Below are 27,268 nucleotides of genomic sequence, written 5' to 3'. Positions count from 1 at the left end.
CATTCCTTCCAGTAAGGCATAACAACCATTCAACATTCCTTCCAGTAAGGCATAACAACCATTCAACATTCCTTCCAGTAAGGCATAACAACCATTCAACATTCCTTCCAGTAAGGCATAACAACCATTCAACATTCCTTCCAGTAAGGCATAACAACCATTCAACATTCCCAAGGTCTGTAAAGATTCCCTCTTCATGGGTTCGCGTTAAGCCAAAATGTCTATTCTACCAGAAAAAAGGCAAAATATCGGAAATGAAAATGCAGCCAGTCATACATGTAAACCAGTTAATTAACATTTTGTTTGTGCCCTTTTAGTAGTTTTACCAACAAGCAAAACGTGATCATTGTGTTCTAGTCTTGCCTTGACCAGTTGGTGTAACGTAACAGTGTGACCAATTCTTGCAAGATGCAGGATCCCCACTTGTAAAGGAATACCTCAATACCAGTTTGCCAAACGACTAGCACTGCTTTTTTTGTTCACTACAAGTCGAGAACTTCCACCAGAAGCTTATTGGGGATACTGGGAAAGAACTTCTTGATGAGTGGTTTCCCTTCCTGACACAAGTTCCGGTACATAATGAGGTTTTCCTGAAGCGCCATCAAGTATCGCTCGCTGTATCGGTACGAGTACAGAGACTCCAGGTAGTGTCTCAGGAGGATAATGTACTTGTCTCGAATGGAGTTGATCAGCTGCCGGTCAATGACGCGGTCGTCACAAGGGTCAAAGAGCACCACGCAGTGGAGGAGAGCGTAGAGAGTGACGTCATTTTTCACGATGGATTTGACCGACCTGCAGAACTCAACACACGGATCATGTAGAGGATTGTTTGGCAGAAGCATCTTTGCATGCTCTAAGGTGAAGTAGCCCTGCCTGGTTAGATAGGCGTCCTTCTCAGCAATGTACAAGGCAGAGCTTCGAATTCCCAGCACCTGCACCAGAAAGTATGACATTATTTTCAGGCAAAGAAATACATGTATGCAACAGGGACCTGCATCAGTGACTTTTTGGAGAGGTGTGTGTGTGTGTGAGTGTGAGTATTTGTGTATTTGTGTGTGTTTGTGTGTATATGTGTGTATATGTGTGTGTATGTGTGTCACGATCGGGTGACAGAGACCAAGAAAGTCTCACTCGGTGGAGTGCCTGTTCTGGGTCGATCATGATAGAAAGCGCCTGTGCGTGATATTGGGCTACAGCAGAGGTTGCTGACAGTGCTCAATGAACACGGATGTTTTGTAGCGCACGAGTTTCACAGTGGGGGTTTCTGCTGTCATAGCTAGGGCTGACGGTTTTTCGCTGACAGCGCGCACAGGATTTCCATGGATTGAGTTTCTCGTGTCTTTTTTCTGCTTGGGGAGGCAGAATTGTGTATAGCTGGACTGGTTTTGTGACAAGGTCAGTCACGTGTTATTGGCTAGGTTGTCTGAGAGAGACACAAGGGCGGGGCACTTGACACCCAGCGGCAGAAGGGGAAGGATCTAATACAGTTTTTAGAGTATGATGGTTTTTCACCGAATATTATATTCGGCACTCTAGGGGAACTTCCACGAGTTATTTCTTTCTCACTGCCACGTATTTTGCTGAGGACAAGTCGTCAACATTCCTTCGTCGGCGATGGCTTTCGCATAAGGATTCGACAAGGGGTTCAGGATGTTGTTGTCACTGTTGACGAACAGAGGCTGTTCCAGGGAGGAAGCGGATTTTGCTTCCATGAGAGTACAATCATAGGCTTTTGAGGTAATAAATCATTATTTAACGCTGTTGATGAGTCTGTGTTGTGGAATGAAATACTCTCTGTTGTTCTTTCCAGGTTAGCGCATAATTTACTCTCTGTGACGCTAAAATACTAATCTGTATATGGTTTTTGCAGATAGGGAGAGAAGGACGGAAAATGGCTGTTTTGTTGTTGTAAAAAGTCCGTTTTGTGCAGGCCCACGTGCTCGATGAGATATTTAAAGATGACATGTTTTAAGGTGGTGGGTGAGGGGTAGCTGACATGTTTAGTGCACCGATGCTTTCTGTTTGCAGCCTTCGTTCGTTTCGTTTCGGTTTCCTGTAACCGCTGCACGGCTGCCTTTGACGGGACACTGCTAGCTGCAGACGTTGGAGCTGGGACCTGAGGAAGCTACGCTAACCGGCTAACCAGCGAACCGGCTAACCAGCGAACCGGCTAACCAGCAAACCGGCTAACCAGCGAACCGGCTAACCAGCGAACCGGCTAACCAGCATACCGGCTAACCAGTGGCAGAAAGAAAGCTAAGTGCACCATGTCTTACGCACCCCGTTGACCACCGTTGTCTTTTCTTATCTGTGATTACATTGGAGTAGTGACAACGTGGGGTGTGTGACACCTGCATGAACTAGAGCTTTTTGAACAGAACATTCTCATTTGACTATATTTACACGGGATCAGCGTGTTACTATAATTTTCTATATACTACTGGCATTTTGTCAGTGACCACGGGTTTTTTACGTGTTGAGAACGTAAAAGGAACATATTTTGAGTGAAGGCTCGAGGGAGGTGGCGAGTTTATACATAAACAGGCGTCTGAAACTTATACTTTTGTTGACTCTATTTAATTGTATGACTGCGAGAGTGGATCGTGGTGTGGTTAGTTAATTAGTAGTAATTAACCGGTTCATAATCACCTTAAGTGATATATTGAAACGTGACACATGGGGGCCAAGCCGGGATTTACTCAGTTAATTTCCAACTGATAAAGACCCACCAATTAAGGATAACTAAGAGCAGATAATCTCGTCAGTGCTCGACTTATTTTCTGCTTGGTGCTACCCTTTTTTGTGTAGTTTTGATCATATACCACACCTTAAGCGATTCACATCTTGCAGGAAATGTAAATTGTAATTTGTGAGTTATTGTATGCGCTAACTGTGATTACTTCCCTTTCCTTTGTTTGTGAATCTTTGTTGTTGTACGTTCAGAGTTTTCCGTTGCAGAGAGCTGAGCGGGGTTAGCGGATTTGTTATTCGTTTTACTCAGTTTTCTCTACATTGTTGTTTCGCATTTTGTAACAGGTTACATTTCTACCGTCTTGTTTTACTTGGATTTTTCTCCATATTTTGACTTTGTTGGAATTTTGGGGGGGAAGGGTCCGAGGACTTCTGTCCTAACCAAGGCTGTGGGAGACACTCTGTTTCACCGCAAAAAGCAGCCGATAAAGTAGGCCACGGCTGTGGGAAACACTTTGTTTCACCGCAAAAAGCAGCCGATAAAGTAGGCTACGCGATTTGTTCTACACCGTTTGGATTTTTCTTCTGCATTTTCCGGTTGCTGGATTTTTGTATCCACCGCTTTCATCACCGCGTGTTCTAGCTATAGCTGCGTTAGACTTACTTTTGTGATAAAGCTTTGCTAAACTAACCATGGCTACAGGGGGATCTCCTACGAAGAGATTAACTTTTGAGACTCCTGGTAGCGAGGAACAGACAGAGCGAGACGCACGCGTTAGAGCGCGTAGTTTGCTTAAGCGCAAGGAGTTAGAACGTAAGGAAGACATAGAGCGACAGACGAGAAAAGAAGAGCTTGACAGACAAGAACGACAGGCCGAACGTGAGAGACAGGAACGACAAGACGAACGTGACAGACAAGAACGGAAAGAGAAAGATGAACGAGACAGACAAGAAAGGGAACGACAGGCCGAACGACAGGCCGAACGTGACCGACAGGATAAGAAAGACGAGCTTGAGAGACAAGAACGACAGGCCGAACTTGACAGACAGGAAAAGAAAGACGAACGTGACAGACTAGACCGGAAGGAACAGGCGGATCGCGATCACCAGCTAGAGCTAGCTAGGCTACAGGCCGAGAAGGGTACGCTTACTCAGGCTAGCGCGCCGACGTTTGTTGCCGACCGTACGAGACTGCCGACGTTCGACGATGACAAGGACGAGCTCGACGACTTTTTACGCCGGTTTGAGCGCATTGCATCTGACCAGAAGTGGGAAGAGGCCACGTGGGCTAGCCGCCTTAGCACCTGCTTGAAAGGACGCGCATTGCAGCTCTACAACGCTTTGGATGACGACGAGGCGAGAGACTATCAGGCACTTAAGAAGGCGTTACTCCAGCGCTTCAACCTGACTGCTGAAGCCTACAGACGACGTCTGCGTAACAGCAAGAGACTGAGCGGCGAGCTGAGCCATCAGTTTGTGGCACGCCTTAATCTCTACCTGCGGCGCTGGGTGGAGATGGCCGAAAAGGACTGGACCGTCAACGACCTTGCCGACCTCATTGTCATGGAACAACTGATGTCCAGCCTGCGACCTGAGGTGGTGACCTTCGTGCAGGAGCACCAGCCTAAGACTACTCAGGAGGCAGCCGACTGGATCAGAGTACACGAGGACGCCCAGGCGATCTCCGGCAAATCCTCAGGCTCACGGCCGGGAAAACCAGGAAATTCAGGTTCTTCAGGACCCAAGGACGGGAAGGACGATCAGGGACATAAAGAATCAAGTTCCAGAACTGACATCCAGTGTTTCTACTGCAACAAGCGGGGCCACGTGAAGAAGGACTGCCACAAGAGACAGGCTGACCAGAAGGGCGTACACTTTGTTGGCAGCGAGGAGTTAAGGGACGTCACGAGCTCATGCACAATTCCACAACTCTGCGTTCCGTGCTCCAGGAAACATTTCCAGCCCCACTGCAACGTCTACGTTAACGGAGTGAAGGGCGAAGGTCTGCGGGACACAGGGGCAGACATGATAGTGGTTCGGGCGAGTCTAGTTCCAGCTATGGCCTACACAGGAGACAGCATCAGGGTGAGAATGGCCGAGGCATCTCACGCTTACGACTTGAACACGGCAGTGATCAAGGTCGTAACACCGTTGTTCACGGGGACCATTGTGGCCGTCGTCATGGACGATCCTCCATGCGACCTGCTCATTGGAAACCGGGTTCAGTTTGTGGACGGCGTCACCAGGGAGGTTCCCGTTTATCGGGCTCCCGACGTCATTTCAGTGCTCACGCGGGCACAGGCGGAGCGAGAGGACAAACCTCTCAAACCCCTACCTGCTGCACGAGCTGCCCTGCGCTTCTCGCGAAGGCTCAGGCATCTGATCCGACATTAGCGACTCCTCGGGAGCACGCGAAGTCGGGGAAGGTGAAGCTGAGCGGGAAGCATGGGAGGTCAAAGTTCCTCAGGGACAAGAAGTTGCTCTACCGTGAGTTCAGCAACAAGGAAGGTGCATTCAAACAGGTTGTCGTGCCTCGCGAGTTTCGCGAGGGTGTCATGGCAACGGCACACGACTCGATTCTGGGAGGTCATCTTGGCACCAAGAAGACCACGGATCGTGTCTGGCGCCACTTTTACTGGCCAGGCATCTGCACGGATGTCCGACGTTTCTGTGCGTCCTGCGATAAGTGCCAGAAGGTGGTTGCCAAAGGAAGGGTGAGGAAGGTCCCCTTAGAGAAGATGCCGCTCATCGACGAACCCTTTCGTCGGGTGGCAGTGGACATCATCGGGCCCATCTTGCCTGCGTCTGAGGACGGAAACAGATACATTTTGACCATGGTGGACTACGCTACTCGATACCCAGAGGCGATCCCTCTGAAATCGATTGAAGCCACGCGAGTAGCTGAGGCTCTGGTTACTATGTGGTCCCGGCTGGGAATTCCATCAGAGGTACTCACCGACAGAGGCACGCAGTTCACGGGAGGAGTGATGGCGGAGGCAGCACGACTGCTATCACTGGAGCAGCACTTCACCACTCCTTACCATGCTCAGTGCAACGGACTGGTGGAGAGGTTCAATGGCACCTTGAAGACCATGCTGAGGAAACTAGCTCAGGAGAAACCACGCACGTGGGACAGGTACATCCCAGCACTGCTTTTTGCATACCGCGAGGTTCCTCAGGAGAGCTTGGGTTTTTCCCCATTTGAGTTGTTGTACGGCAGACAGGTACGCGGTCCCATGGCTATCCTGCGTCAGGCTTGGACGGACGAAGAAGCTGACGAGGAGGTGCAGACGACAGCGACCTACATCGTAGAACTCAGGAACAGGATTGAAGAGACCTGCAAACTGGCTCAAGAGAACCTGGGAAGAGCAGCACAGCGTTACGGGCGAGGATTCGACCGCAAGGCACGGCCGCGCAGCTTCAAGATTGGAGAACGGGTGTTGCTACTTCTACCTGTCAAACACAACAAGCTACAACTGCAGTGGCAAGGACCTTTTGAGGTGACAGCGAGGGTGGGCCAGAACGACTACAGGATCATGATGCACGGGTTAGCACGCCTGTACCACGCCAACCTGCTGCGCGCCTACATAGAGAGGATTGCCTACGGGGAGAAGAACAAAGACCAGAAGAACAAAGACAAGAAGACAGAGAAGGTTGCAGTTATCAGGGGTGAAACGAGGGGTTGCTCGTTCTTGAGGACGACCTTTCTGTCTGGAAACAGACCATCAACCTCTGCAATATCTTCAGGTTGCAAGGTTGGCAAACGCCAGACTTATGCGCTGGGCGTTGATTCTCCAACCGTACCAATTCACGGTACGCGTCATTCCGGGCGCCAACAATGTTGGAGCTGACTTTCTCTCTCGGGCTGGAGAGGAGAACATGACTGTGAGCGAAACCGAGGTTTCGTCTTGAAGAGGGGAGGTGTGTCACGATCGGGTGACAGAGACCAAGAAAGTGTCACTCAGTGGAGTGCCTGTTCTGGGTCGATCATGATAGAAAGCGCCTGTGCGTGATATTGGGCTACAGCAGAGGTTGCTGACAGTGCTCAATGAACACGGATGTTTTGTAGCGCACGAGTTTCACAGTGGGGGTTTCTGCTGTCATAGCTAGGGCTGACGGTTTTTCGCTGACAGCGCGCACGGGATTTTCAGGGATTGAGTTTCTCGTGTCTTTTTTCTGCTTGGGAGGCAGAATTGTGTATAGCTGGACTGGTTTTGTGACAAGGTCAGTCACGTGTTATTGGCTAGGTTGTCTGACAGAGACACAAGGACGGGGACTTGACACCCAGCGACAGAAGGGGAAGGATCTAATACAGTTTTTAGAGTATGATGGTTTTTCACCGAATATTATATTCGGCACTCTAGGGGAACTTCCACGAGTTATTTCTTTCTCACTGCCACGTATTTTGCTGAGGACAAGTCGTCAACTTTCCTTCGTCGGCGATGGCTTTCGCATAAGGATTCGACAAGGGGTTCTGGATGTTGTTGTCACTGTTGACGAACAGAGGCGTTTCCAGGGAGGAAGCGGATTTTGCTTCCATGAGAGTACAATCATAGGCTTTTGAGGTAATAAATCATTATTTAACGCTGTTGATGAGTCTGTGTTGTGGAATGAAATACTCTCTGTTGTTCTTTCCAGGTTAGCGCATAATTTACTCTCTGTGACGCTAATCTGTATATGGTTTTTGCAGATAGGGAGAGAAGGACGGAAAATGGCTGTTTTGTTGTTGTAAAAAGTCCGTTTTGTGCAGGCCCACGTGCTCGATGAGATATTTAAAGATGACATGTTTTAAGGTGGTGGGTGAGGGGTAGCTGACATGTTTAGTGCACCGATGCTTTCTGTTTGCAGCCTTCGTTCGTTTCGTTTCGGTTTCCTGTAACCGCTGCACGGCTGCCTTTGACGGGACACTGCTAGCTGCAGACGTTGGAGCTGGGACCTGAGGAAGTTACGCTAACCGGCTAACCAGCGAACCGGCTAACCAGCGAACCGGCTAACCAGCGAACCGGCTAACCAGCGAACCGGCTAACCAGCAAACCGGCTAACCAGCATACCGGCTAACCAGTGGCAGAAAGAAAGCTAAGTGCACCATGTCTTACGCACCCCGTTGACCACCGTTGTCTTTTCTTATCTGTGATTACATTGGAGTAGTGACAACGTGGGGTGTGTGACACCTGCATGAACTAGAGCTTTTTGAACAGAACATTCTCATTTGACTATATTTACACGGGATCAGCGTGTTACTATAATTTTCTATATACTACTGGCATTTTGTCAGTGACCACGGGTTTTTTACGTGTTGAGAACGTAAAAGGAACATATTTTGAGTGAAGGCTCGAGGGAGGTGGCGAGTTTATACATAAACAGGCGTCTGAAACTTATACTTTTGTTGACTCTATTTAATTGTATGACTGCGAGAGTGGATCGTGGTGTGGTTAGTTAATTAGTAGTAATTAACCGGTTCATAATCACCTTAAGTGATATATTGAAACGTGACAATGTGTGTGTGTGTGTGTGTGTGAGTGTGAGTGCGTGCGTGCGTGCATGCGTACGTGTGTCATTTTTTATGTGCTGTTTTAGAGGTACATTTTATCAGTATGGAACATGTTCAGTTCTTACAGTAGTTGATAGTGGGGGGGGGGAGAGGGATCCTATCTTATTCTGCGTACTTTTATTGTGGTTCCGATAGCTCTTAGAGTTTCATAGTTCTCACCATGTCTGTATAGTGTATGTATTAGTTACTGTGATACCAAATTGTCTTACCCATGTATGTGTGATGCTATGCGCCAGTGATGTATGAATGCTATTTATTTTTGTTTTTATCACACAGCAAGCTGCTTTCCTCGTGTATTTTTTATGTTCATTCATGTATTGTACACTTGGCAATAAATTATCTATCTATCTATCTATCTACATGCGTGAGTGCGTGTTTAAGTGCCTACCCTAATTTATTTGGCCTTGGCCCTTGTTATTGGAAGCAAGGGCGGGGATGTAGCTCAGTCGGTAGCGCGCTGGATTTTTATCCAGTTGGCCGCTGTCAGCGTGAGTTCGTCCCCACGTTCGGCGAGAGATTTATTTCTCAGAGTCAACTTTGTGTGCAGACTCTCCTCGGTGTCCGAACACCCCCGTGTGTACACGCAAGCACAAGACCAAGTGCGCACGAAAAAGATCCTGTAATCCATGTCAGAGTTTGGTGGGTTATAGAAAAACGAAAATACCCAGCATGCTTCCTCCGAAAACGGCGTATGGCTGCCTAAATGGCGGGGTAAAAAACGGTCATGCACGTAAAATTCCACTCGTGCAAAAAACACGAGTGTACGTGGGAGTTTCAGCCCACGAACGCAGAAGAAGAAGAAGAAGGATCAAGCAACCATTTTTCTTTTAACCTAATCATCCATACAGGTTAGAACAACAATTGTCAGGTTTACAGATAAATGCATCGCTGCCACATGTATATAACTGCACAATCTTTTCATGCAGGCTCTAAAAATCAGATGTATGAAAAAAAGAAAACAGCACAGGAAGTCAATAAAGAAAGAAATGAAAGTACAGACTCTGATATGTATAGTAAGGGCGAAGAGGTAGCGGCACTGGCTTCAAAACCAGTTGTTGCTATCAGCGTGAGTTCGATCCCCACGTTCAGTGAGGGATTTATTTCTTTGTGCAGACTCTCTTTGGTGTCTGAACACCCCCATGTGCATTCATGCGCACGATAAAGAACCCAAGTTCACAGCGAAAGTCTCAGGGCTTGGAAACATGAATACACACATGCAGGAAAAAGGAGAGAGAAAAAAGGGTAGCGTCATACTGTATGACAGCTCTCTTTTCCCAGAGAGAAAGCAACCCAATTTGCCATGAGGGTAACATCACAGGACTATTTGTAAGTCTCAGAGCTTGGAAACATGAATACACGCATGCAGGAGGAAAAAAAAGGGCAATTTTCATGAGCAGCCCAATTTCCATGAGGGTAACCTCACAGGAGTATGAAATCTAATCTCATCCTTGACAAGCATCACAACAACTCACCTGGCTGGTTGACGCTTTCAGCAGGGCAATCTGCTCATCCTGACGCAGCTGGCGGAAGTCCTCCATGCGTTTGGAGAAGCTGATGACGTTCCGTGCCTCCAGCTCGCATTCCTGCAGGTAAAGCTCTGTCGTGATGAGGTCCTTGTCTATGTTGTTGCGGGGAGGGCTGCCCTTCAGCACGACCAGGAGAGTGTCCTAGAATACAGAATATTTTTGTTTGCCCACGGTTCGGAATCTGTCCTGAGGTTACGGTCATCCACTCAAATCACGCATACAGTGGAACACCCCTTTTATTAGACCTGTGACCCAGTTTAAGACATCCTCCATTTAAGGACTTTGCTTTTTAAGATTTTCTGTTCATAAGCATGGCTGCCAACCTTTATGACGATGACATTCCTGTGAGGGTCTGGGAAGCTGAAGTTTTGTTGTAAATGAAGGACGTGTCAAAAAGGTTTTTTTCTGGTATGTAATGCTCAAAATTAACGAACAACACAAACAGTCGTCTTATACTGTCGTAAAAAACACACTTTAGCCTTTGGTTTTTGATCTTTTTGTTGTTGTTTTCAGCGGCATTTTTAGAAGGCCAAAACCGGAAAGAAACACAACTTATTTTCCATACATGCGCACATCGGCGTGGCTGGTCTCGGTTAACCAGAGCGTCTCTTCACCTGTTTCGTACCACCCAAAAGTGGCGGCTTTCACATATTATTTTAGAACATTTCCTTTTCGGGAAAATCAAACAAATTTCAGGATTTCGTGACGGATTTCAAGCATCGGGAGATTCCCGAAAAATTTGAGAGGGTTGGGACCTGATTTTCTCAGATTTGTTAAGGTCTTAAAAAGCTCTCTGTACTAATACTTACACATGAATAAAAAGAATCAACAAATTAAATCAAAATACTTTTTTAAAAACAATCAGCACAACCACTCTATCCGACTTCCTCCCCCTCCAACCATCGCAAACACACAAGCACATGACCCACACACACAAACGCATGCAACACACACACCCACAGACACCTGCACTCACTCCTATAACTACACCTATCCTCACCTGATAGGCTGCTGACAAATGGGTCAGAAGACACCGCTCCTCCTCAGACAGGCGCCAGTACATGTATGGATCTGAGGGCAGTTCGTCTCGGGGAACGTGCTGGAAGGGGCTGAAGGAGTAGGGATGTGTCCGGGAAGAGGCCGAAGCTGAAAGACTGAACGGAGCAGGGGATGACACAGCACTCTGCCTCATGTCTGGAGAATACAGGGAAGACGGTGTGGTAGAACTGGCAGGTGTCATGGGGCTGAAAAACTCCACAGAGGTCGGAGGCGACAAGTCTTCGCCTCCTGTGAACACCGTCTTGGAGTCATGTGCCATCACTGGATTCTGTGAATACACAACTCCGGCGAAGCTTTCCCCTTGGGCGGAGAAGTCGCCCTGACCCCACCTGCTGTCTGTGGAAAAGGACGCTGGACTCTTGAGTGTGGCTGCGTCGGATGCGTTCATCTCTGTCGCAGAACGCCAGGCTTGCTCCACCATGTTGGATATCTGCTCTGGGCTTGACATTGACTCGATTGAGGCGTGGCCTGTGGTGCTCTCAGCACAGACGGTGGAGTGTGACATGCTATGCTGACTTCTGCTCGCCGTATTTCTTGGCTTGGACTGTCCCTTCTTCGTCTTTTTCTCACTGACTTTTTGCATTCTTTCCTTCTTCTCGTCTTCATCTGTTTCGAAGGAAAAAACCAACAATTAAGCCTCTAGCTGAGAGTATCAAACATTAGCTTTTAAGAAAAAAAAGAAAAAAATTAAGAACCTTTATGCTGCAAAACATTCAAACTCAGATATTATGTTTCTTAGGGTTTATCTTTTCAAGGAATTAGGAACCCAACATAAGCAGTCTGCTTGTTAACGTTCTTAATGTTGTTACTGTATATAACATGTATACAAGAAATTAATAAAAACACGCTTAAACCAACCCAACATACTGCTTAGATAAAGTTAGAATGTTATCAATTATAGCACTGGTTTATAAACCATTATAAACATTTCTGAATAAAGACTTTTCATTTAATTTCAATTAATCCATTCTGATCACAGGTTGTGGTTTTTTTGGGGTGATTTTTTCACCTCAACATACACTCTTGTCGTTAAAGTCTTAGGACTAAAAACAGAGGTCATGCCTCGTGTATGAGTGTTTTAACCCCGCCATTTAGGCAGCCATGCATACGCCACTTTCAGGGGAAGCATGCTCCGCATTTTCCTCTTTCTATAACCCACTAAACTCTGACATGGATTACAGGATCTTTTCTGTGCGCACTTGGTTAACTTTGGAGATCGGAAATAATCTTTACCTTAAACCCACCAGGATTTGAACCACGACCCTCCTCTTGGGAGGCCGGCGTTTTATCTACTACTGCGTCCGTCACAAATTGTTCAATAACCTAGTTTTAAATCTATCATTGACATTACCCAGAATCAAATCAGCTCGCATGCCAACTTGGAAGCATTTGGCCAGGCGGCATGCTGGGCAGAATCTCCTTGTTTTCACACTGATCGGACAGTCTCCCTTGAATAGACATTTCCTTGCCTCCTGGAAAAAGATTAGACCAGAAAATTAAGCATTGTCTTGTATTAATAACATAAATGTAACCTTTTGGTTTGCCTAAAATGGTCTGGTATGGTCTATAGGACTGCTCAATCAGAGAGCGGGTGAGAATGAGAGGTTAGAGAGTTATAGCCATTCAATGCAACGCCTGAGACTCAACTTACAGAAAAATAAGATTACTGAATTCTATTAAAAGTAAAAACACACATAATTCACTCAAAATGAAAATCGGTAATAATTTTCTGTTCTGCAGTCCAAAACAGTATCTCAACCTTTTTCTAGATTTTAAACAGAGGGGTCGACGTTCTCCACAAGTTCAGTAAATAAAAAAAAAATTGAATGTTATCACTTTTTTCTGATCAGCCATGCAACCACATCAATTCTTATGTGTGATGTGTATAACCCAAAGACAAAAATCTGCCAAAAGGTTACTCTGAGGAGGAGAAAACAAAGTTAAAGAGCACATCGCAAACACACAAGCAAGAACCACACAGTTGTATACAAACACATGCACACACCCACACACACCCCTACAACTTTATACTCATTATTCTCACCTGAGAAAAAAATGAAAATTGCTTGAACTTGCAGATTCCTTCCTGCCTAGAACTCTAATGACTTATTTAAAACTGAGACAGATTGAAGAACGGCTGCACAGTGAATGCAGGTTCTTTCTTTCTTTCTTTATTTGGTGTTTAACGTCGTTTTCAACCGTTCAAGGTTATATCGCGATGGGATAGAGCCACTTGTTAATTGTTTCTTGTTCACAAAAGCACTAATCAAAAAATTGCTCCAGGGGCTTGCAACGTAGTACAATATATGACCTTACTGGGAGAATGCAAGTTTCCAGTACAAAGGACTTAACATTTCTTACATACTGCTTGACTAAAATCTTTACAAACATTGACTATATTCTATACAAGAAACACTTAACAAGGGCAAAAGGAGAAACAGAATCCGTTAGTCGCCTCTTACGACATGCTGGGGAGCATCGGGTAAATTCTTCCCCCTAACCCGCGGGGGGCAAATGCAGGTTAAGTATATACATCACAACACAAAGTGTTCAACACTTTCAGACTTCAATTAGCCTCACACAGCACCATGTAGAAATCCCAGGTTGAAAGCATTATTTAGGTTGTAAATTGTATGCACATGGTATTTTTCAGCATGCTAATAATGAAGTGACAGCTACCACATGCAGACCCCTACATCAACATGCTGGTCAAAAGGGTAGGGACAATGACAGCATGGAAATATTTCCCCCATGCAGTGCTTGCTTTGGCTTCAGATCCTTGCTGGCAGCGTCACCCCATCATACAAAGAACAATGTGACTGTGTATATAGATCGTCACCTCAGCATACAAAGAACAATGTGACTGTGTATATAGATCGTCACCCCAGCATACAAAGAACAATGTGACTGTGTATATAGATCGTCACCCCAGCATACAAAGAACAATGTGACTGTGTATAGATCGTCACCCCAGCATACAAAGAACAATGTGACTGTGTATATAGATCGTCACCCCAGCATACAAAGAACAATGTGACTGTGTATATAGATCGTCACCCCAGCATACAAAGAACAATGAGAATGTATATAGATCGTCACCCCAGCATACAAAGAACAATGTGACTGTGTATATAGATCGTCACCCCAGCATACAAAGAACAATGAGAATGTATATATAGATCGTCACCCCAGCATACAAAGAACAATGTGACTGTGTATATAGATCGTCACCCCAGCATACAAAGAACAATGTGACTGTGTATATATAGATCGTCACCCCAGCATATAAAGAACAATGTGAATGTGTATAGATCGTCACCCCAGCATACAAAGAACAATGTGACTGTGTATAGATCGTCACCCCAGCATACAAAGAACAATGTGAATGTGTTTATAGATCGTCACCCCAGCATACAAAGAACAATGTGAATGTGTATAGATCGTCACCCCAGCATACAAAGAACAATGTGAATGTGTATATAGATCGTCACCCCAGCATACAAAGAACAATGTGAATGTGTATAGATCGTCACCCCAGCATACAAAGAACAATGTGAATGTGTATATATAGATCGTCACCCCAGCATACAAAGAACAATGTGACTGTGTATAGATCGTCACCCCAGCATACAAAGAACAATGTGAATGTGTATAGATCGTCACCCCAGCATACAAAGAACAATGTGAATGTGTATAGATCGTCACCCCAGCATACAAAGAACAATGTGAATGTGTATAGATCGTCACCCCAGCATACAAAGAACAATGTGAATTAATGTGTATAGATCGTCACCCCAGCATACAAAGAACAATGTGAATGTGTATATAGATCGTCACCCCAACATACAAAGAACAATGTGAATGTGTATAGATCGTCACCCCAGCATACAAAGAACAATGTGAATGTGTATAGATCGTCACCCCAGCATACAAAGAACAATGTGAATGTGTATAGATCGTCACCCCAGCATACAAAGAACAATGTTTGTTTGTTTGTTTATTTGTTGCTTAACGTCCAGCCGACTACGCAGAGCCATATCAGGACGAGGAAGGGGGGGGGATGAAGGGGGCCACTTGTCAAGCGATTCCTGTTTACAAATGCACTAACCCATTACTTGTGTCCCAGCAGGCTTTAGTAAAACTAAATTAATACCTACTGGAAAATTACCAGTTTCCAGTATGTTAAAATAGGCTTAACCTATCTACTGCTGGACTTACATCAGAACACTAACAGATTAAACTATACATGAATCGCGAAACAAGCGGCAAGAGAAGAGATTTTTGGAAAAAATACAGGTGAATGAGCAAGAAGGCAGAAAAAAGAAAAGAATTCATGAAGAAAAAGAGAGCATGACAGGAAAGAGGAACCAAAAATCTACCTAACAGCAAACTAGAAAGCTCCTGTGGTTCCAAAAACAGGAGGGGCCTTTAATTTCATAACCGCAGTGCCCCACTGCGGGAAAAGAACAATGTGAATGTGTATAGATCTACACACGTGTACAGTGGAAATCCCCTTTTAAGACCCCCCAATATATTAGTCCCTTAGCCTTGTTTTTTGCCTTGTTTTTTTACATTTAGTCAAGTTTTGACTAAATGTTTTAACATAGAGGGGGAATCGAAACGAGGGTCGTGGTGTATGTGTGTGTGTGCGTGCGTGTGTGTGTGCGTGCGTGTAGAGCGATTCAGACCAAACTACTGGACCGATCTTTATGAAATTTGACATGAGAGTTCCTGGGAATGATATCCCCGAACGTTTTTTTCATTTTTTTGATAAATGTCTTTGATGACGTCATATCCGGCTTTTCGTGAAAGTTGAGGCGGCACTGTCACGCCCTCATTTTTTAACCAAATTGGTTGAAATTTTGGTCAAGTAATCTTCGACGAAGCCCGGACTTCGGTATTGCATTTCAGCTTGGTGGCTTAAAAATTAATTAATGACTTTGGTCATTAAAAATCAGAAAATTGTAAAAAAAATATGTTTTTTATAAAACGATCCAAATTTACGTTCATCTTATTCTCCATCATTTGCTGATTCCAAAAACATATAAATATGTTATATTTGGATTAAAAACAAGCTCTGAAAATTAAATATATGAAAATTATTATCAAAATTAAATTTTCGAAATCAATTTAAAAACACTTTCATCTTATTCCTGGTCGGTTCCTGATTCCAAAAACATATAGATATGATATGTTTGGATTAAAAACACGCTCAGAGAGTTAAAACAAAGAGAGGTACAGAAAAGCGTGCTATATCCTCCTCAGCGCAACTACTACCCCGCTCTTCTTGTCAATTTCACTGTCTTTGCCGTGAGCGGTGGACTGACGATGCTACGAGTATACGGTCTTGCTGCGTTGCATTGCGTTCAGTTTCATTCTGTGAGTTCGACAGCTACTTGACTAAATGTTGCATTTTCGCCTTACGCGACTTGTTTAACATTTTCTGTTCATTACTGCTTTTTAAGACCTGTTTTTCTCAGATTTGTGTTGGTCCTAAAAGGAGGAGGGGGGGGGGGGGGTGGTCCACTGTACTGACTTCACTTTCCCTATGTTACAGGAGCACAGAGTAAACAATGAGTGTGCGCGCCTTCGTGAGCGAGGCTGGCACTACATATTGTTCATACGAAATGACAAACACAGGTTACAAGCGATAACGCGCAAAAGTACTGGTTTATTATTTTACATCTGACACTAGGGATCAGTAATGTATAGATATATAGTTACAGTACCACGTAATGCGATACTACGTATTGCGGTAAAAAACTTATGGACAGAAAGAAAAAGAGAAAAGAAAACAAATTATTAGACATGGCAAAAGTATCAAAAGCATTAACAAGACACGAGAAGTAAATACAAGAAAAATAAACAATCACAAGACAGGCGAAGACAAACAGACACGAAAGTTACAATTACCAAACACTCGTTGGTTAGTCCTTCAACAACAATAAAGAGTTACGTTCTGTACGTTCAACAATAAAGAATTACGTTCCGTACGTTCAACAATACCATAAGCACTAAGAATACTCAAGAAACTTAGCATACATACGTTTAAAACCAAAATGGCTACTTTCAGAAAAATACAAAACGTTGACTCATCAGGCCAAGAATACAAAGCAAACTGTCATACCAAAAAGTCTAACGACAACGTTCCTGCGTTAATCAAAGTCACAAACAAGATATTTACTCATCCACTTTCCCTCAATAACGTTACAAGAAATAAGCCCGTTTACAAACGATCACCACAGACCGCAAGCTTCTTTTACCTAAATTCTTTTAACGTAAGGCTGAAAAAGTCAGAGAAAACGTTTCACTTCGAACTTCGTTAACCACAGAACACACAAGTTATCATTATAAACATTAGCGACTTTCTAGCGTCTACAAAACATTGCTGTACGTTCACAACACTAGAACAGTTGAACACACAATAAAGAAACACTACAACAAGTCAGACTTTCAACTCACGTTATACATAAACAACTCACAAAGTCATTACAAAATGGCGACCAAAAAACACAACACAAACAAGTAACAACAAAATTACCTTATGCGCTGTGTGGGTTGACCAGCAGTACCAAAACGTGTTGCCTCACAAACGAAGGGCACAAAACGATTCACACTTGAGAAACAACTGTCTCCAAGAACATTACGTTGACGTTAAAACATAAGAAACACTCCGTTGGTTCACTTGATAACCTTCATACGTTTACATCAAAACCAAACGCTTCCTAAAACCCTCAGATCGACTGACGAGACAGGAGTCAAGCAGCGGTATTTATGGAAACAAAAACCTAACATGGAATAGTTATTCAAAAGTCAAAGGTCACCGGATTGACCAACCAACAACATTCCTAAGACAGAATCGGGTGAAACTACTATTTTACAACCAATCAGTAACCGATCACGCACTCCGTGCATGCTCAAAACTTAAAACGGTATATTTAACAGAAAGAAGACCAAGGAACTAGCTGACATCACAAAGCTAAAAACACGTGAGTCACACGTATTCTAAAACTTGCAACGCAGATTCGCAGGGCTCACCTCAAAATCAAAACACGGAAAATAGCACGTGAATCTCACGGTGTTCTAAGACTAAACGACGCAGTTTGTGACGCTCCGACCAAAACCAGGTCACAACAACTGAACAAGGAGCACGTGAATCTCACGTAAAAATATTAACGCTCCACAAAACGGGTCACAACAAGGTGCTACAATAAAAACACGGTCTACTTCTTTTTACATCGTGCAATGGCTTGAGCAAACGTAATTACAACAAAAGTAGGTGACTGCATGCCACATCGGCATGCACACTCCCACCGGAAATTATATTAATATAATTTACTTCAAAAAACCTTTGTACAAACACATTCCTTATATCAAAAGAAGAATAACGCAGATTTAGACATTTCAAATTTACAACTCAAAATCATTGTGTTGCAAAACATTTACACAGCAATATTACGGTTCAATCATTTTCAGTGTTTCAACACATCTCGTTTCAACTAAATGCCACTGGTCATTTACTCGACGGCATAAAGAAAACGCACCACTTAAAACATAAATGTCCGTTACATCATCTGGTATAAAAACAAACCGCAACAATCTACAACTGTCAAATTGGAAAAACACTCCAACGTTCAATGTTCTTTCAGTTCGCCTACACAGCTTTGTCTTCGTGATTTTCACGATCAACTAACACAGTCATTTTGTGAATAGGTCGCTCTAATATGCGACTATCACCAGTGGGACGGCCGTGATTGTCTAGAGCCTTTGTTCCAACATGCACTTTCACTCGTCTGACCAGTCCATCAGATCCAGGCATCACTTCGACTACACGAGCCATGCACCACTCTGATCTGCACAAGTTCTGGTCATGCAAGACAACAACATCTCCCACCTGTACGTTTGCCTGGGGACGTTGCCAGACACGACGTTTCTGCAAAAGTGAAAGGTACTGGCTCTTCCATAGCAGCCAGAATTCGTCTGCCATCCGCTGGACACAGCGCCAACGTTTCCTGGCGTACAGGTCTGGATCTTCAAACACACCAGGGGGCGGAAGGATGGCACCTGACTTCATGGTAAGGACGTGGTTGGGGGTCAAAGGGCGTGGTCCATCTGCCGATTCCAATGACTCGACAGACAGTGGTCGACTGTTCACGATGGCCATCACCTCGTATAGGAACGTACGAAGTGATGAGGTAGTGAGACGCTGGCCTGATCTTCTGAGAAGACCATTCAGGATGCTGCGTATCGTTCGGATCTGACGCTCCCAAACGCCACCCATGTGACTAGCTGCAGGGGATTTGCGTGGGGTCAACGGACAGGTAAGGTCGTGAGATGGCAGAAGGGAGCCTGACAAACTCACTGGAGGTAGGAGAGCGGACACGCAATCCAGAGTACTTCCTGCCGGAGACCACAGCATTGTCCTCAGTCAGTGTGGAGACCCTGAGTGTAGTCGGCTGCGATTTGGCTTTAACTTCTTCAGCCACTGACTGCACTACAAAAGTGGCGTTGGACATAGTGTCCAGTAGTGCGTACGTCAGCACTTCTACGTTGGGGTTAGAGTCACTGGAAACGAGAACGGGAACGATCATAGACGTGAAACCGATGCTGTTTTCCTCGCTGGCCTTAAGAGCAGACACCGTAGGGGTCGACGATGACAGTGGCTCTTGAACGTCAGCAGCAGAGGTACGGTAATTGTTCTTGTGTTCACTCGCCCCTTTGTTTTCACTCATACTGTTCTGATATTTGAAATTGTCATCATGAAGACAAGTGGGGTGAGCCTTCTTGCACTTCTTGCACGTCTGTTTCTGCTTACATTGACGGCTCTGGTGATCCTTACTTCTGAGACATCCGTAGCAGATACGGTTCTTGAACAGAAAATCTCGTATCTCAACCAGAGGCTTCACTATGAGTTCCTTACATGTCCCAGCGTCATGGTCCGGAAGTTGACAGTGCAGACATGCGGTGACATCCTCTGTCAGGGTTGACAGGTTCGTTGTGAACTTTCTTGGTGTCCCCGATGCACTTGTCAAGCCGAAAACAGGGTCGTTAGAAATGTCTGCTTCGAGAGTAACGAACGACACGAGTTCATTGAACAGAGGATACCTCTTCTTTTCAACCTTAGTTCGAGCAACTGTTCTAGACCATCTGTGACTCATCCAGTCTGGGAGCTTTCCGACGATCTTCCGTAAGTACTGGGCATCATCCAGGATGCTCAGTCCACCAACTTCCTGGGCAGCAACGGAACATTGCTGCAAGAAATCGGCCAGACTTCTGAGTCCCTTGGGATCCTTGCTTTTGACTGGGGTCCATTCGTCCAGCTTGGTCCGGAAAGCTTGCGAAACGACGTATGAGTTGCCGAACCGATTTTCCAGCACTTCCATGGCTCTCTCGTAGGCATCACCTTCTCTCAGCAGAAAGAAGCCGGTCACAGCCTCCCTTGCTTGACCTCCGATGTACCGTTGCAGATACAATAACTTCTCACTGCTGGTTATGTTCTGTCTCTCGATGAGAAACGCAAACGACGATCTCCAAATTGGATATTGGAGAGGGTCACCAACAAAAATGCACGGCTCCTGCATCGGCAAGCGGTTGATCATCAGAGCGTCTGATAGGGTTTTGGCGAGAGAGTCCATAGGAGTGTCCTGCTTTGCAGGAGTAGCAAATGGACGTTGGTAGTACGCAGACGGGGGGTAGGAGGCAAATGGACGATCTGCATGACATTCCTTGTCAAAGTTCATGTACGCAGGGGGCCTTGCGTTTTCGTTTCCCCAAATAACTTTGGGGGTGGTCTGATGTGGGTCCAGGAATGTGGGCACGAAAGGCTCTGGTTTGGGATGTAGGTGGGTATCATAGGGGAAACAGGGTGGGGTAACTTGAAAACGTCTGTGGTCCATGCGTTGGTGACGTTCTTCCGGGAAGTAGGTGTGTCGTTCTTGCGTCTCATCACCTTCCCTTGTCTCTGGTAGGTGATAGGACCAACCTGTGTGGTCGAGATCAGGCGGGCGAGAGCCTGTGACGCTTGTCGTTGAGTGTCCAACGTTGTGCAGAGGCGGCTGACCAGTGTATGCACCGAGAGGGTGCTGCAGTGTGGTCAGCAGCGCTGTAGGCCGCATGGAGGATGTAGTTGCAGCCGTCGTGTAGTTGGGTGTGAAGGGCTCCCGATGGATGAAAGGAGCGCTCGTTCCGACGTGATGGGGGGCGTTGACATCCTCTCTACGTTGAGGTCCGTACGCCTCATAGGTGGCGTTGTTGGTACTAGCGGCGCTTGTAGAGGCGTTGACTCCAACGACGAGGTCCACGACAGGTAACGCGTGCTGTCGTGGCTCAGTCGTTGTGGTTCCTGCGACGAAGTTGGTGACAGCAGCGTTGACAGTAGAGATGTCACGGGTGCTGGCGGCTTGGCAGACAGGAACAGACGTGAAGTCCATGGCTGGCTGGTGTGTCCTTTGGTCAGCAATGACGGCGGCTTGGCAGACAGGAACAGACGTGACGTCCAAGGCTGGCTGGTGTGTTCCTTGGTCAGCAATGACGGCACCACCTGTCCCTATTCCTATCGCTGTATGTTCATTGTTAGGAGGAGGGGCCATAAGACTATACAAGGGAACGAAAGGACGAGGGTGGAACCTAGTGTTCAGCAAATCGACTGACGGTAGATCAGGGAGATCCTGCTGAACGGATTCACCTTGTTCCAATACTTGTAACATAGCTTGTTGTTCTCTTAAGCTAGTTTTTAATTCGGTGGACTGAATTTGTCTCAAAGCCTTCTTCTGTTTAATCTCTTCAAGAGCTGCTTCAGCTGCGTCTTCGGCCTGTCTAGCTGCTATTCTCTCAGCTTCCTTAGCCTGCCTAGCTGTGTCTTCGGCCTGCCTAGCTGCTGTTCTTTCAGCTTCCTTAGCCTGCCTAGCTGCTTCTTCGGCCTGCCTAGCTGCTGTTCTCTTAGCTTCCTTAGCCTGCCTAGCTGCTTCTTCGGCCTGCCTAGCAGTTTCTTCGATCAGCCTAGCTGCATTTCTCTCAGCTTCCTCAGTCTGCCTAGCTGCAGTTCTCTCAGCTTCCTCAGTCTGCCTAGCTGCAGTTCTCTCAGCTTCCTCAGTCTGCCTAGCTGCTGTTCTCTCAGCATATTGTTGTTGTAAGAGATCCAGTTCACTAAACTGAGCTTCCTTTATTGCGTCACCTTCCACTTTTATGGCCAGGGAAGCAGCCTCTAGTTTAAGAGCCAATTTAGTGTCTTCAGAGCTAACACTTTTAGAGCGGAGAGACTCGACGCGAGAAGCTACTTGGCTACCTGATCTCCTGATACCTGACTTGTGGCTAGCTGACTTGTGGATGGCTGAAGTAATGCTAGCTACTTTATGAATGGCAGACTTAACACTGGCTGACTTGTGGGTGGATGACCCAACGCTAGGTGTAACACTGCTATGCCTGGAAGTAGGCTCCTTAGCCACCTGCACACTAGTCGTTTGTCTGTCAAGAGCTCGATCAATGTCAAACATAATGTTCTGAACTGTTCTCTGAACATCATCCCAACTTTCCTGAATGGTTTCACCGCTACCAATACTACGAAGACCTTTCTCTATGTCACCAAGATCCTTGTACATGCTCAAAACAATTTGTTTCTGACTGGTTAACGACTCTTGATTAGGAGTTTCTTGGTTAAGCTCTGTTACTACCTCACCGATTGCTCGTTCCAAGAATGTTCGTTGTCTTGCAAAGTTTCTAGTTTTGATCTCAATCTGGTAATCTCTACCTTTTTCAGTAGGCTTAATGTCACGCCTAGGCCTTTGAGAATGTTCATCTTCATCGCCGTTAATGTCATAACCTGAAGCTTCCAATGGTTTATCTGCTGGAATCTCCTCCATTACAATGTTCGCTTATTCAAAAGCACTAAAAACATACATAAGGTTTATCTGGTTATAAAGTAAAATGAGTCGATCCGAGGGTCGTTTGGGATAATACACAAAAGTCACAAAAAATGCGCCGGATACGGAGTAGGAAGATCTCTAACCGACAAGTTGATCTATGTCAAACTATGGTTCACTAACACAGTGACAAGTAACAATAAAGTCTTTTGCTGGTTATCAACAGCTACGTTTACGTTCATTGAGCGTCAATAACAAAAGTTCTTTACATTCACTTGGCTGGACTTCAGCTAAAGTTCTGTACTAGGCATCAGCAGCTAAGTTGTTTACTTCAGCTAAAGTTCTTTCACTGGGCATCAGCAGCTAAGTTTTTTACTGGACGACAGCAACTAAAGTTTTTTACTTCACTGGGCAACAGCAAGCTAAGTTTTTTACTGTGCGCGCCTTCGTGAGCGAGGCTGGTACTACATATTGTTCATACGAAATGACAAACACAGGTTACAAGCGATAACGCGCAAAAGTACTGGTTTATTATTTTACATCTGACACTAGGGATCAGTAATGTATAGATATATAGTTACAGTACCACGTAATGCGATACTACGTATTGCGGTAAAAAACTTATGGACAGAAAGAAAAAGAGAAAAGAAAACAAATTATTAGACATGGCAAAAGTATCAAAAGCATTAACAAGACACGAGAAGTAAATACAAGAAAAATAAACAATCACAAGACAGGCGAAGACAAACAGACACGAAAGTTACAATTACCAAACACTCGTTGGTTAGTCCTTCAACAACAATAAAGAGTTACGTTCTGTACGTTCAACAATAAAGAATTACGTTCCGTACGTTCAACAATACCATAAGCACTAAGAATACTCAAGAAACTTAGCATACATACGTTTAAAACCAAAATGGCTACTTTCAGAAAAATACAAAACGTTGACTCATCAGGCCAAGAATACAAAGCAAACTGTCATACCAAAAAGTCTAACGACAACGTTCCTGCGTTAATCAAAGTCACAAACAAGATATTTACTCATCCACTTTCCCTCAATAACGTTACAAGAAATAAGCCCGTTTACAAACGATCACCACAGACCGCAAGCTTCTTTTACCTAAATTCTTTTAACGTAAGGCTGAAAAAGTCAGAGAAAACGTTTCACTTCGAACTTCGTTAACCACAGAACACACAAGTTATCATTATAAACATTAGCGACTTTCTAGCGTCTACAAAACATTGCTGTACGTTCACAACACTAGAACAGTTGAACACACAATAAAGAAACACTACAACAAGTCAGACTTTCAACTCACGTTATACATAAACAACTCACAAAGTCATTACAAAATGGCGACCAAAAAACACAACACAAACAAGTAACAACAAAATTACCTTATGCGCTGTGTGGGTTGACCAGCAGTACCAAAACGTGTTGCCTCACAAACGAAGGGCACAAAACGATTCACACTTGAGAAACAACTGTCTCCAAGAACATTACGTTGACGTTAAAACATAAGAAACACTCCGTTGGTTCACTTGATAACCTTCATACGTTTACATCAAAACCAAACGCTTCCTAAAACCCTCAGATCGACTGACGAGACAGGAGTCAAGCAGCGGTATTTATGGAAACAAAAACCTAACATGGAATAGTTATTCAAAAGTCAAAGGTCACCGGATTGACCAACCAACAACATTCCTAAGACAGAATCGGGTGAAACTACTATTTTACAACCAATCAGTAACCGATCACGCACTCCGTGCATGCTCAAAACTTAAAACGGTATATTTAACAGAAAGAAGACCAAGGAACTAGCTGACATCACAAAGCTAAAAACACGTGAGTCACACGTATTCTAAAACTTGCAACGCAGATTCGCAGGGCTCACCTCAAAATCAAAACACGGAAAATAGCACGTGAATCTCACGGTGTTCTAAGACTAAACGACGCAGTTTGTGACGCTCCGACCAAAACCAGGTCACAACAACTGAACAAGGAGCACGTGAATCTCACGTAAAAATATTAACGCTCCACAAAACGGGTCACAACAAGGTGCTACAATAAAAACACGGTCTACTTCTTTTTACATCGTGCAATGGCTTGAGCAAACGTAATTACAACAAAAGTAGGTGACTGCATGCCACATCGGCATGCACAATGAGGGCAAATTTATGGAAAGATCTTCACCGGCAGTGTAATATTTTGACTTTAGTTTCCTATAATAGCTGGGAACATTTCTGGTAGCTTTTTCTCTATCAGCTTAACACCAGACTGTAGAATGTGTCCTTTTGTGTCAGCCCAAAAGCTCAAATTACCCACTTTCCCCTGAAGGTTGGCAGGTCAGCAACAGAACAGCTAGCTATAGGCTGATAGAGGATAAAGGGGCCGGGTGGTGGTGGTGGGGAGGGGGGGGGAGACTTTGAAAGAATGGAGAGAAAGAGGTAGAGGAGGAGAGATTAACAAGCCCACTAAAATGGGGTCAGGACGTCAGCTAGTGAATACATGGAAAGCTCCTAACAACATGGTTTACAATTACAATTTCTGTTAGGGGCCAATCTCTTTGATCACACAGCTATGTGTCTAATTAAGTAACAAAGAAACTAGCTGGTAGTCAGGTACACACACAAGTATTATGAACCAGACCTGGGAACCCCTGATTTGCACTAGGAGTATTCTCAAGGACACTTGGTGTATTTTCTGAAAAATGAGCGTATCCTACACAGCATTTGAACAACCATGATTTAACCATGTTTCACATTATCACAATCATCCGTCACAACGTTTATTAAGTTTACCAATACGTGTAACACAAATGCTTCTTTCAATGTTTACAGACAAAAACTGTGATCATGAGTCATAATACTGGATCAGCTGCGGGGCGCGATTGTGAAGAAAAGTATAGTCTTGGAATTTTTCTCGTTGTATTTTTTCACACTGACCGTACTGCTCATATTCTAGACAATCATGCGTACACAATATGACGAAATCGTATGGGATTCCAGGTCTGATGAACCCATGTGTACTATTTTTCACAAGGTAATGACACATACACAAACAACATCAGTGATATCACAATTTTGTGTGTGTGTGTGTGACGTGTGTGTGTGTGTGTGTGTCTGTGTGTGTGTGTGTGCAACATGTGAGTGTGTATGTGTGTGTGAGAGAGCAAGCAAACAAATTAACAATTAAAATTTAAACCAAACAAACTACAAAGCAATATTAAAATTTAAATAGCAAACAAACAAAAATCTAACCTTATAAGTTGCGTTTCTGCGGAAGAAAGCCTTGCAGGTTTCACAGGCAAGTGTTCCAAAGTGATGAGCCAGCGCCTTGTCCCCACACACCTGACAGACTTTCTCTCCGTACACTCGGCGGCGTTTCCGCACTGGCTTATCTTTCTTATCAATATCATCAGTCAGGACTGCAGGGGGACTCTGCGCTTCTGTTGAACAACTTGAAGCACTCATTGCTGTCTGCAGGACTCTGAAAAACAACATATCGTCCTAGCTGTCATGTCAATTATCTCAGAAAGTTCGAAAACTTCTTGTAAACGAATCTGTATCACTACTAGCTATCAATATTGCTATTTCATATGTTACGTAGATTTCCATTGGTCAATTGGGCAGAACTAAGCTCATTACAAAAGTGATATCGACGACATTTCCGTCGATATCAATTTTGATATCAACGACCTCTTTATTGCTTCCCCACTTCAAAAACAAAGACACCTAGATTTAAAAACAAAAGAATATATATGAAAATGCAATTATGCCAGAATTTAGTTGAGCAAGTGACTAATTACTTTTTGAAAGAAAAGACATTTGGAAATACTGGAAAGTACAAGAAAAGAGTGAACAAAAAGAAATAATAATCAGAGGGAGGGATATGGAACAGCCAAAACTGAGACAAATACTTTGGTAATTTCTTTACAGTGAATACAAAGTGTCCAGAGAAATAGCAATATATCTAACATTGACGGACTGTGTGATGATATCTTCTGCTATTGGTCTGTTTCGACAGTGATATCAAAATCTCGACCTCCGGTCTCGATTTTGATATTACTGTCTCAACAGACCATAGCAGAAGATATCATCACACAGTCCGTCAATATTGGGTACTATCATGTGTGTATCTGACTCACTGCCATGCAGGATCACTGTCACTGTCAGCAACTGAGCAAGGGTGATGCAAACATATTTTCCACTTACCCAGGCAACACATGATGAAACCGGTCGCTCTCTTTCGTTTTGTTACTTGTGAATGAAAGTTAAACGTATCTCTAAAAATCATTCTTGTAACATCTGCGCAGTGTTGCAACATTTATCGCAAGGAATCTTCTTGTTTGGTGCAGGTGTACCCATACGATTACGACTAGTGTAAAACCAAGCCCTGATTATTTCAGTCGCCAGGAAACATTGTTCGGTGTTAAAAGAACATTTCTCTTCAGATTTAAAACAATAATAGACATCGCATTGACCATTGTGACAAATGAGAGTAAAACTGAACACTTACTAAACAAATAGGAAAAATGTCCCCAGTTCTTGACGCTCTATTTCCTTTTTTGGGTAAAAAGTTG

General features: G+C 44.5%; 2 protein-coding genes across 3 annotated transcripts; both read right to left on the bottom strand.

Moving 5' to 3' along the window:
* LOC138981041 (vitamin D3 receptor-like) lies at positions 1–27,268 on the bottom strand. 2 transcript variants are annotated; one of them, XM_070353843.1, is made up of 6 exons: positions 27,205–27,268; positions 25,947–26,175; positions 12,179–12,299; positions 10,769–11,433; positions 9,715–9,909; positions 1–932 (listed from the first exon to the last, which is right to left on the bottom strand). In XM_070353843.1, exons 2-6 carry the CDS (start codon positions 26,157–26,159, stop codon positions 483–485), a joined length of 1,644 nt encoding a protein of 547 aa, XP_070209944.1. In that variant the 5' UTR covers positions 26,160–26,175; positions 27,205–27,268; the 3' UTR covers positions 1–482. The 2 variants fall into 2 exon arrangements, with proteins under 2 accessions (XP_070209944.1, XP_070209945.1); XM_070353844.1 differs by lacking the exon at positions 27,205–27,268 and adding an exon at positions 26,901–27,050.
* Positions 19,113–23,660, bottom strand: LOC138981162 (uncharacterized). Its single transcript, XM_070353997.1, has 2 exons — positions 22,278–23,660; positions 19,113–21,779 (listed from the first exon to the last, which is right to left on the bottom strand). The coding sequence occupies exons 1-2, from the start codon at positions 22,683–22,685 to the stop codon at positions 19,113–19,115; spliced, it is 3,075 nt and encodes a 1,024-aa protein (XP_070210098.1). The 5' UTR covers positions 22,686–23,660.

Source organism: Littorina saxatilis, linkage group LG12, assembly GCF_037325665.1.
Source record: "Littorina saxatilis isolate snail1 linkage group LG12, US_GU_Lsax_2.0, whole genome shotgun sequence".
Taxonomy (NCBI): Eukaryota; Metazoa; Mollusca; class Gastropoda; order Littorinimorpha; family Littorinidae; genus Littorina; species Littorina saxatilis.
This window is presented reverse-complemented; position numbering and strand designations above follow the sequence as displayed.